Source organism: Eptatretus burgeri, chromosome 2 (assembly GCF_056783735.1).
Source record: "Eptatretus burgeri isolate ZD-2024b chromosome 2, Ebu_testis_v1, whole genome shotgun sequence".
NCBI classification, from domain to species: Eukaryota; Metazoa; Chordata; class Myxini; order Myxiniformes; family Myxinidae; genus Eptatretus; species Eptatretus burgeri.
The window spans coordinates 94,031,562-94,043,847 of NC_140962.1; the positions used below are offsets into that span (position 1 = coordinate 94,031,562).

Consider the following 12,286-nt stretch of genomic DNA (forward strand, 5'->3'; position numbering starts at 1 on the left):
GCGGAGATGAAGGGCTAATAAAAAAATCCTCTGTAGACCCTAAAAGTGGGGGAATTATCTCCTCCTGAAGGACTGGTTCTTTGCTAGCAAATATTAACTAACCCTAATTTGGGGATATTACTTGCTACTCCTTCATCCAAATAATTTATCGACAAGGGTCAATCAAAAGGTTCATAGAACAAGATGCTCAGAAAGACAAAGCCGCAACATAAAATTCACGTTTTTCAAAATCTCCCATTAATCAAATGAAGCCATTGATTCAAAAATCCAGAGACTGTAAGAACAATTTAACAAACTAAAAACACCAAATAAGAGGGAGGGGGAGAAGATTTTTTTGTGCCCATGACCCAACTCTAGGGCTACCAACACATGCAAAATTTGGTAGACATTGGCCCAGCCCTGTTTTTATATAAATGATTATCAAACACACAAACACACACACTTTATTTAATACAAGCAGGAGTACCTGGCGTTTCCCAGTGCTGTTCTAATCCTGCTGGCAGGATTAGTAGTTGTTTTTTTGTAGGATTCTGCTGGTCAATTCACCAAAGCAAATGTTAGCACAAAGTGTTCACTGTTCTGCGAAAAGACAAGTTCGATATCGGACAGACAGGGTAAAGAAGGATAGATACAGTTTTGTCAAACATTTATTGGTGTGTGCAAGATGAATGACAGTTTAATCAATTTCTTGATGCTGATGAAGTGAACTTCCATTTGAATGGATAATGAACACGCAAAGGTTGAGTACGGTCAAACGATAATCCACAACAGCAATTAAACTCCAATTGTGTATGTGGTGTCATTTCTACAAACTACATTAACAGACAATATTGCTTGATGATAGCAAGACTGACCAGAGAGGGTGAACATAATCAAAGCCAATCCTCATGCACAATCTTTTTACCCCCATTAACCCAACCCTCTTACTTGCAAGTAACTGTTTCCTCTTTTCCTCTTCACCAATTCATTCACTCATTTGTTGTAACCAACTGTTGTCTGCATCACCTCGCTTAACGACTCATCTAATTAATAATCACGTCATGGTCCAACGTGGTCGTGTTTATCAGATTGGAGTTGGACAGCTCCCAATATATTTGCGGTGCTTCTTGAAGAGTAACAACTACAATAAACCAGGAGTGCAGAGGAATTTAACAGAATTTGGGACACCGTCTCAGACATAAAATACGGGGTGCCAACAATGAATGCGTTGATTGGGAATAAGAGAATGTCAACAGATATAGTGATCATTTGCAAAACATTTCCATACATTAACAATGCTGGAAATGGGTAACACATTTTCATGGTTATATGTAACCTTTTGAGTTATTTTTTGACGGTTTTATTGATTATTATTCCGCATCTAGCCTGAGGCTGCTGGTTGCATCATTGCTGGGAGCGCGGCTGTGCCGCTGATGCAGTGCCCCCCGCTCCAAGGAAGCTGGTACTCATTTTGCCGACCTCGGAAGAATGACAGGCTGAATCAACACACCTGGTGTTATTTAACAGCACGACAGGGGCTCTTCTAACACAAGACCCTAATATCTTAAGCCAGCAGCCTTAGCCATTAAGCAAACACCAGGCTCGTTTTAAAAAGTGTCAGAATGGAATGAAGTAGTATAAAACAACAAAGCATTGTAAGCAATGTAACGCTGGACCTCGCCATTCGTGGGGGGATACGTTCCAGAAAAATGCCACGAATGTCGGGACATTGTTTCAATGGAAAAAGTGGGGATAGGTTCCCGGTGGTTCGTGATTCCTGAGGGGTGGGGGAAAAAAAAATCAAAATTTCCGCGAAAAAAAAATTCGCGGAATTCCTTCACGAATACGTGAAGGACAAGGCCGCGAAGATCGAAGCAGGTCGCATTTTATAGACTGCGAATAGCGGGGTTTGACAGTATATTGTAAGCAAATAATAATAATTTGTAAGCACTGGCTTGCTATATTTACAGGTCGTCATTCACGTGAGAAGCAAAACTGCAATTGGGGTGGGGGTCTTCTTAAAAGCTGTCAAAATGTTTCATATAAAAGAAAATATTTGAAGTCTGTGGAACTAGTATAATCAACCAGCACAAAGGTGGACTAAAGTGAAAACATTTGTTAGCACATTCCGACTTTGGAGTTGTAATTTATTTCTAAGATATCTCTCAATCTCCATGTTCGTTAATCTTGCTCTTTCGTTATCCTCCAAACAAGTAAAGTCTGCAATCAATCAAAAAAAATACTCTTCCCATTTCTTAACACCTCTCCCGCCCCTATTCCAATACATCAATCAAACTGAAGAAACATCTTTTTGTCGATTTTGTAAAGTGACTGCACTTGGCAATGTTCCTTATGATGATGAAGCTGACAAAGACCACTAGCTGCACCACCAGACAAAATAGCGATGATACAAAGCAATTATACCGCCATGAACCAAAAACAAAACAAGGACACAATCGTAACACACCGACGTTTCATTCGAGGTTTCTGTGATTCAGAGGAAATTACTTTTTTGAACGCCAGAGTCCTTTTCCTCACAACTCAAAGGTCAACACAGCATCGGTTTTTAAGACATGGGCTCGATGAATCGATTCGAGGAAACATTTTAACCAATTCAAATTTCAGTGTGGTTCGTAAACAACTATCTTACCTTTTCAATTGGAATAGAAATCCTTGAGAGCCAAGGCCTAAAATAATTTGTCCCTGATTAAGCATCCTCCACTCCCAGAAGAAAATAAAGCTGAATATATGTGCATATTATTCTTATCCTCTTCCCATGGCTGTAAGAAGTGTATTATGGTGTACTAAGCATTCAAACAAACTATATATACAGTGTGTGTGTATATATATATATATATATATATATATATATATATATATATATATATATATATATATATATATATAATCTCTAAACACATGAGAAAGCTTTTGAAGATGGGAGAGCAAGGTATTGACAATTTTGAGAGTTGCACATCAAAATTAAAAGTGGAACAACAAGAACATGGAGTTTATTTAAACATCCCTAATGCTCTTCAAAAAACAAGTAGATATTAATGAAGGACTATTTCATACAAAAACAGCGATTCAAAATGATTCGTAAAGGAAATCATTTACATTCTTCTTCAGTTGAAGAAAAAACAAAAACCTCCCTCAAGTTGAAAGGTTAGATCTGGGGGTGACAGGTAGTAGATTAAAAACAACAAACAACCTTGTGCCTTTATTTCAAACAAGTGAATACTCTCCGCAGGATGGCTTGAAGTCTGCAGAATGGCCTGACCCTTCTCGTGTTGGCTTCCAGCGAGGATAGCTTAGAGTTCTGTACCGCATGTCTAACCCATAGTAGAGATAATGACATCACTGACTATTTCATCACCACTTCGAACGGTCACGTGCATTGTCACACCATCAGCCAGGGCCAGTCGGGCACGTACCAACACATCAATGCCACCACGGTATACACCTAAGGTCAGCGTGGACGAGGGAAATGGTTGGAAGAGAAAATATTTGTGTAAACGAAACACACTTTTCTGGCCATGAAAATGGAAGGACACCATCGGTACATCATATAACTGTGAAAATTATGTTATCCCCAAGAGAAAAAAAAATCACCAAGGCTTTTCAACCATTTTAAATTGCACATCAGTTCCTAACAGGGGTTCCTGAAGTGGAAAGTCAAGAAGCTCACCTGCAAGTAGTAACGTATGGGCATTTTTGTTCTCTGGCACTTTTTCCGAACGCTCACATGGCTGCATGCCAAGGAAGTTAACAATGTTGTTCACAGCCTCTGCAGAGACATGGAAAATAATAATTCATAATGCAGTAGGGGAAAAAAGGAAGAAATGAATTAAACGTGTTGGAGTAGAATCGAGTGTGACACTCCATCGACAGACAGAGACAGCGACAGAGACAGAGCAGAGAGGAGGGAGAGAGACTGACTTTTGTATAACTGTATTTATACAAGCTTAGAAAAAAACAGTTACATAGAAACATACAAAACAAGACATAATAAAAAGGTCAGGTACACAGCTAAAATGAAATGATAAGATCATTGTGGTCTACTTTACACAAATAATTCCTGTGACACGATTTCTGCTTAAACATTTCAAGATTATTAATATTTTGGTGAAAATAAAATTCTGCACGTAATCTGGCCACGACAAGGGCCTTAAAAACAGTTAAAACATTGTAATCAGCATCAGGGTTTGCAAGAAGTTTAGCTTTCCTTGTATTATAGATTGCTAGTTTCCCTTCGGCTATTACAAAATTGGCGAGAGCAGATTCAACATGACTTTTGGAATTTAATGGCAATCCAAAATAAAAGTACGTAAGTAAAATACAATTTTTCATGTGGCAGCACAATTGTGATAAAAAGGGTAAAAAGTGGGGTCAGTCTTGCACAGTCAACATAGGCATGATATAAATCTTCAGTGGCCAAACAAAAGGGGCACGGAACAAAATTTAAAACATTAAAATGATGTAATAAAACATTCGTAGGGAAAATCATATGTACAATTCTCCAAGAGATATCACCAGTCCATTTCACAATCGGTGGGACATACATGGCAGCCTATTGTGGGCACAGGGGGGGACCCCAGAGGCAACATCCTCTTCCATCGAGATCCAAAACTATCTTTGCACACATTAGGATGCCGTATGGTGACACAAAGGTGGTACAGGCACTTTTTAGCAACACTAGGGAGTGGAGAGGAAGACAGGATCACAGTTTCTGTTAATGCCAGTGATGTTATACACAACTGCGGAAAAAAGGGGGTATGGATTGCAGGGACAGTGTTGGTGGTATCAAAATGGAGTCCCAAACTTCTAGAGGTACGCAGAACCTCCTGGACGAGCTGGGAAACAGTTCTGAAAGAGCGCATTCCAACAGTAGTCGCAATATGCAAGACTGAGTGCCATGTTTTGTTCTCGTTCCACAGATCTCGTATGACACGTATACCGAAGTTTATGAAGCATTGTATTTAAGTACGTGATCGAGGTATGTTCGGAAAAAGTGCATTGTAGAAGATAGGCTCGTCGAGAAAGTTGTTGATGTTGTCGTAAGCCATATCTTGGTGCACTACAAGAAGCTGCCAGGCTTGCAACAGGTCTTGGTAAAACAAAGGCAATGGAGACATGTCCACATGTTGCAAGTCCATGAGAAAAAGTTCATGATTGAAGTCGAGCATGCCAGCCATTTTCAGCAAATGTTTAGCAGTGGGGCGCCATGGGAGTGATGCAGAAAAAAGAAAGCGATGGACAGTGGCGACTCGAAAGGCCATCAGTCGGCTGATAATGTCAATAAGACCATCGCCACCATCTGCCAATGGAAGGTAAAGGACTTCAGGCTTGACCCAATGTTTGCCAACCCAGAAAAAATCAAGTAGATGTTTCTGAATTGTCAGCAGCAGTGCTTCAGGAGGGTGCAGGGCAATCGTTTTGTGCCAGAAGGAAGCCAACAGGGTATTGATCATGAGAGCACGACCTCTGTACAAGGTAAGTAGTATTCCTCTCCACTTCTCTAGTCTACTATCAATTTTGTTAACTGTATTTAACAAGTTCTTAGCCATAAAAACTGGGGTGCCAATGTACACACCTAGATAGCGGATACCTTCCTTCTCCCACTGCAAGTTTCTGGGAAGATAAGGCAAACCAACAGCCGGGCTATTGCCAATCCATAGAGCTTTACATTTGCTCCAATTTATTGAAGTTGTGCAAGCCGAAGAGAATTTTTCCAAGTCATTTAATAACATGGTGACAGCATCACTATTAAGCACCACGACACACACATCATCAGCATATGCTGAGATAATAATTGGCCTTTTAGTTGGCATCACAGCAAAGCCTGGTAGACTAGCACGAAGGCGAATTAGGAGGGGTTCAATACAGAAAGAGTGGAGAATGCCCGATAACGGACACCCTTAACGGACTCCTCTTCCAACCATAAATGGTGCACACAGGCTATTATTAACTTTACTGATACGAAAAACATGATTATACAACAATGAGACATGGGATATAAAAGTTGCCCCAAATCCAAACTGTTTAAGGTATAAAATACATATTCATGGCTAATAGAATTGAAAGCTTTCTCTTGGTCAAGTAAAAACAAGCCAGTATTCTGCTTTTGAAGAGCACAGACATCCCACAAGTCCCGAATAAAAAAAAATATTATCATGAATAGACCGGTTTGTAATACAAAAAGATTGATCAAAATGAATTAAAAGGCTAAGAAAAGGCTTTATATGATTTACAAGGGCCTTGGAAAAGATTTTGTAATCCGCACAAAGCAGAGAAATAGGCCTCCAATTCTGCAAGGTCTGGAGATCTCCTTTCTTCGGGTAAGGCACACGACTGCACGGCGACAACTTAGAAGGTAACAAACCATCTTGTAAAATAAACTGAAAAACATCTAAAAGTGTTGGTCCAAGCAAATCCCAAAATGTTTTATAAAATTCAACAGGTAAACTATCAAATCCAGGTGCTTTATGATCATGAAGGTCATTAAGAGCTATTAAAAGTTCATCTACAGTAAAATATTGTTCTAAAGAGTGTTGCGATTCTTCCAATTGTGGTAAATTTTGGGTAAAATGAGACATTGCTCGTTCATTACGTTTTTTGTGGTAAAAAGATTCTTGTAAAAATCCCGAATAAAACACTTCAGCTGAGCATTGTCTTCAATAACTTGTCCATCACTTGTACATAAGCTTAACAGTGAGCGATTAGACTTTGTAATTTTTTTCAAAGTGAAAAAAGTCTTTACAGCAAGTTTCTGAAGTTGACAGACCTTTCACTCTCAGTCGGGTTAGCACTCCGAGAGCATCTTCTCTAATTAAACAATTAGATAGGGCTTGTTTCTCATAAAGCCGCTGGCATCATACATCCTTATCAATATCAATTGTGGTATGTTGTAAAATGAGGATTTTTTTCTTTAAAATACTTATCCTCGCTTGCTTTACATTAGTGAAGTTATTCCTATATTGCTGACAGAAGACTCGGATTTGTGCTTTTATATAATCCCATCATTGACAAGGATTTGTAAAATCGTTCCGTGATTCTTGAATTCGAAGCCAACATTTTAAAAAAGATGATTTAAAAAAGGAATCATTTAAAAGAGAGGTGTTAAAAGACCAATGAGAAGTATTCCTCTGAGGACTAGGAAAAGAAAGACGCATTTTAATTAAAAAATGATCAGAAAAGCAAGAGGGCATGATGTCAGTAAAACTTACACAATTTAAAAAAGAGAGACTAATGTAAAGTTTATCAAACCTTGCAAGCGACATGTTATTTAACGAGCAACGACACCAAGTAAATTGTTGGATGTTCCCATGCTGTAGTCGCCAAACATCACCAAGATCATGTTGTAACAAGAGAGTGAACAAAGGCCTAGCACCAGTTGGGTGAGGTTCAGGGCTGTTTCAATCTCTGACTGGATCTAATGTACAATTAAAATCACCACCAAAACACAATAGGGTATCGGGGGTGAGATGATTAAGAAAAGTGAAGGATTCAGTGAAGAAAGCTGTCCTGATTGTATTGTCACTTGGGGCATAAACATTGACAATTAATATCCGCTGGCCGTTATATATAAAATCAATTACAGCTAAATATCCAGGAACAATTTCTTTAAAAACAAGAGAGGAGATGGGAAGACGTGCAGAAATATAAAAAGCAACACCGGCACTCACGGAGGCTGTGTTACTAAAAAAACCAAGTGCCTTTCAACTTCAGCCTACAGTCTGCCATGTAACTCACAGTCGCCCGAGTTTCTTGTAAAAGAAGAATATCTACCTTTACATTATTAATTAGCTGCATCGTTTGGACTTTACGTAAAGGATTACATCCTCTGTTTATATTTAAACTTGCTATAATCACAATGAAGAAGTTTTTATGCAATTAAGTGCTTCATTGCTTTAAGAATATATTTTTTCAGTCTTTTACAAGAAGTGCTGGAAATGGCAGCAGCTTCCGGGTTCGTAACAATTATTTGTGCTTTCTGGACAAAGGCACGCAAGAGGGGAAAAAATAATTTAGATCGACTCGCATCTTACGAGTCGTGTTTTGTAAAAAATCTAAGATATCGGAAATACATATTAAAGTAACATCAAGACTATTATCTGTGGGGAGCTCCTCACCAAAAGCACTTGATGTCAGAGAGGAGCAACAATCTGAATCATAGTCCTCAATTTCCTTAGGGCCTTCACCCATTTGCTCAATCTCCATGGTTAATTCAGGAGGAGGGACTAAAGATGTAAAGGGGCTGTCACACCTTGACGTTTTAGCCAGCGTATGCCGACGTATGAAAAATCTGGCGAATACGTTATGGGTAAGTTTTGTATATGTTAAGAGCACGCTGAAGCACGCTGGCATACGTCGAAGGACGCCGAGGTCGTCGACAAATTTTAAGAATGCTCAAAATTTTTCGACGTATGCCAGCGTATGACTCACACGTTCCACATACGCTGGCCATAAGTTGAAGGCACGTTATGCGATCGTTGACACACGTTACTTGTAAGTTACTCATAAGTTGAAATACGTCGAGGTAATGTCTTGCGTACCCGAAACTTATTTCTAACCTATGAGTAACGTGCTTTGAACCTATGTGTAACGTATCCCCAACGCATATTGACGTATGTGACGTATTTGACGTCTTCCGGACGACCACAGAACTTACTGAACGTGTTTCTAACTTACAGCTACCGTATAATGGCATATTGGCAGCATTTAGGGGAATTGGTATATAAAAATGGGGTTCACAGGAGGAACCCGTCAGTGTTTCAGACTCCATGTTTTATTTTTTTTTCCGAAATTTTCTTCTGCATGACGGTGATGTTGGCACTTCGATGTCTAGTGCAGTTATGATTTAAATCGGCGAGCGGCAGCATCCATTTAAATCGTCGAGCGGCAGCCTATTAATAGGCTACGCCACGTGATCATCGACAATACTCTGCCGTGCTATGCATGTTAGACTATCGTTGGGCATAAGTTGTGAACGCCGACAACATGCTAAGCATTCGTTGGTATAAGTTATCTATAAGTTATCAAAATGTTCTGTGTACGTTACTAATACGTTATGCATACGTCCAACTCGTTAATATACGCCCAAAACTGAAAAAAAACATCAATAGTTCAGCGTACGCCAGCGTTTTAGAACAATTTTAATACGTTGCCATAGGCTGGCTAAATCATCAAGGTGTGACAAGGGCTTAAGGGGAACACTCTCAGCGGTTACATCTTTGGATGTGTCATTAACGATAGTGATGGCAATGTTGCTATCTTTAACAGGAGCACTACAAGGCTGAGATGACTCAGGAGTATGGAGGGGATACGTCTAGTCTGAGGGGGACTGGTAGTAATAGTTGGAGGTTGCAAACCAGGGAGGGGAGGGGGAGGAGCAGGGAAGGAAGAAGAAGAAGAAGAAGAGACCGGAGGGGCAAGGGGAGGGGGAGGGAGAGAAGAGCAAAGGGGGGAAGGAGGAGGAAGGGAAGAAAGAGGTGGAGGGGGAAGGTAACATTGGCATCATTATAAGACATTTTAGAGGTACCAGATGGTTCAGAAGAAGAACCAACTGGTGAAACCGAAGCACATGGGGCCTGTGTTGCGGGGCAAGTCCCCACAACCACCTGTGCGAAGGAACGAGGAGCCGCTGAAGCAACGAGGATTTTCGGTCCGGGCTTTGCTGTGCTTTGAGAAGGGGAAAGAGATCTTTTTGTGCTTTTATTTATAGGAGCAAGTGCTTCATGGGAAGCAGCTGCTTCTGTAATGGGAGCATTATCTGAGACAGGGAGTTGTTGGGATGAGGAGCTTTCATTACCAGTTTTATTCAGCATGTCTTTAGGGCACGATCTTTTAATATGGCCGAATTCACCACAACTATAACACACAAGGCTTTCTGTGTTCACATATCCCATACAAGTATGTCCCTTGATTTTAAAGGGAGGGATTGCCTGAAATCCTGAAATACCTGGCGGTAAAATCACATAAACAATCTGACGAAACGACATAATGTGTTTATAATTATCATTCTGACGACGAAACGGAATCATTGTTAATGGGGATACAACCGTACCGTATTGTTTTAACTGGGATATAATCTGATCACCTTTCATTAGTTTAGCCCAATCTCTCAATGGTGAATCATCACTTAAAAAATTATCAGATCTGGATGTCGATCTTCACCAAAATTGAATCAAGTCTTTGTCGTACACCCAACGTGTCCACCAAGTTTCATCCAAATCTGTCCATAACTTTTTGAGAGAACGTGCTTTTATATCATTTTTGCCCAATCTCTCATTGGTGAAGAATCACTTTAAAAATTCTTGTAGTCAGATCTGGATCCGGATCTTCACCAATATCTAATGAGTTTGTCGTTGTCACACACCGAAGAACCTGTCCACAACATTTCATCGGGATCAGTCCACAACTTTTTCAGATATCCTGTACACAAACAAACGAACAGACAGACAGACAGACAGACAGAGAGGGGTGAAAACATAACCTTTTTCACCTTCGGTGGCAGAGGTAATTAAAAAAAAAAAAAATGAACGCAACAAAATTTTATTCACCTTAAGATGGTGGGGGCTGCTTGGTGTGGTGGTAGGGGCTGCTTGGTGTAGTGGTGGGAGGGACGTGTGGCAGAGTTATTTGTGGGTGAAGGCACAGCGTCATTAGGATCATACCACTCATGATTTCAATGGATGACACCGATAAATCCTGACAAAAAGTTGTGTTGGTCGACGCGTCACACAGCAAGATGGCAGGGCATAGGACTGAGATGCGAGTTGTATTGTTCCACACAGCGCAAGAAAGGTCACCAACCGCCACTCAGAAACCATGTTGTAACGGGCACCTTCAATGATTTGTGAAATGTGTTCCCGAATAGAAAAACCAAATCAAGTTGTTTGAAACCGCGTTGAGAGGAATTACTGCATTTTTTTGTACAGAGGGTCACCACTCGCTTAATAGATCTTTAATAACTAAAGAATGGACCCCCAATTCATTAGATATGCACATATGGTGGGATACTTGGCAACACTGACGAGCAGTCCATCAAGTTATGAAAAACAAGCAAACAAGCGAACACCACCCAAATCAACGTCGGACTCTTGAAAAGCAATTTAACCTGTTTTTTTTTTCAACAAGAGCGGAGATTATTTGAACAAAGATGCGGAAATATAAATGCATGAAATGTTATTTACGAGGTATGTGTGTGGTACAAAAGATAATTTCCACACCTTTGCTTCAATGACTCCAGTCATCATTGCAATGCTACTTCCAAGCAGATGAACAAACAGGGGAAGTTTAGTCCTCAAGTACTTTGAAAAGCTTCAATAACAAGATAATTTGAAGTCCGAATCAACTTGACCTGTAATGGATACACAGTAAACCCTCCAATATCACAGGTTCCAATAATGCAGGCAACCTATTGTGATCCAATTCCATTATCGAAGTAATTAATTTCGGCCAATCGCGGTTTTTGAGCCGAAACGAGTCGTCGTTTGCATCCGCGTGTACGATTACCTCCCAATACGAGCCTTTTCTTGTTTCTCGTGCACCGTTAATTGGAATCATCAGACCAGAATACGGAAACAAAGCTAAATTTAAAAATAGCACCGCAAAGTGGGCGTAACCCCTCAGGCCCTTGAGGCAAACCAATTTCAAGATGGTGGCCACATTGAAAATCGCAGCACACCCATTTTCGAAAGGAACCTTCCTCTACTCAACCCCAACACACCCAGCAAAAATGGATTTAATCAGACAAGGCGTTCTCCTCAAAATTGACGGAAAGCAATTTCAAGATGGCTGCCGTGGCAGCCACAGTGAAAATCGCAGCATGCCCATTTTGGAAAGGAACCTTCCTCTACTCAACCCCATTATACCTCGCCAGAATAAAATCAATCTGTGAAGCCGTTCTCAAGTTATTGTCCGGAAACCAAATTCAAGATGGCTGCTCTCGCCGCCATATTGGATATCGGATTGCGCTGAATATCGAAAGGAACCTTCCTCTAAACACCCCCATTATATCACACAAAAATGAAATAAATAAGTCAAGCTGTTCTCAAGTTATTGTCCGGAAACCAAATTCAAGATGGCTGCCCGAGCCGCCATATTGGATATTGCATCGCACTGAATATCGAAAGGAACCTTCCTCTACCCAGCCCCAACACACCCTGCAAAAATGGATTTAATCGGACAAGGCGTTCTCGAAATCGATGGAAACCAATTAAAGATGGCTGCGATGGAGGCCACATTGAAAAATCGCAGCACGCCCATTTTCGAAAGGAACCTTCCTCTACTCAACCCCAACACA

At 40.4% G+C, this 12,286-nt stretch overlaps 1 protein-coding gene across 1 annotated transcript in view; it reads right to left on the reverse strand.

The window, feature by feature from the left end:
• Positions 1–629: 629 nt before the first annotated feature.
• The window catches only part of LOC147032585 (coatomer subunit gamma-2-like), a 62,195-nt gene continuing 50,538 nt past the window's right edge, over positions 630–12,286 (reverse strand). The window contains exons 23-24 of the mRNA XM_085870325.1: positions 3,668–3,766; positions 630–3,442 (exon numbers count right to left, since the gene is read on the reverse strand). Coding sequence (XP_085726451.1) covers positions 3,312–3,442; positions 3,668–3,766 — 230 coding nt within the window. The 3' untranslated portion in view covers positions 630–3,311. The remainder of the gene's footprint in view (positions 3,443–3,667; positions 3,767–12,286) is intronic.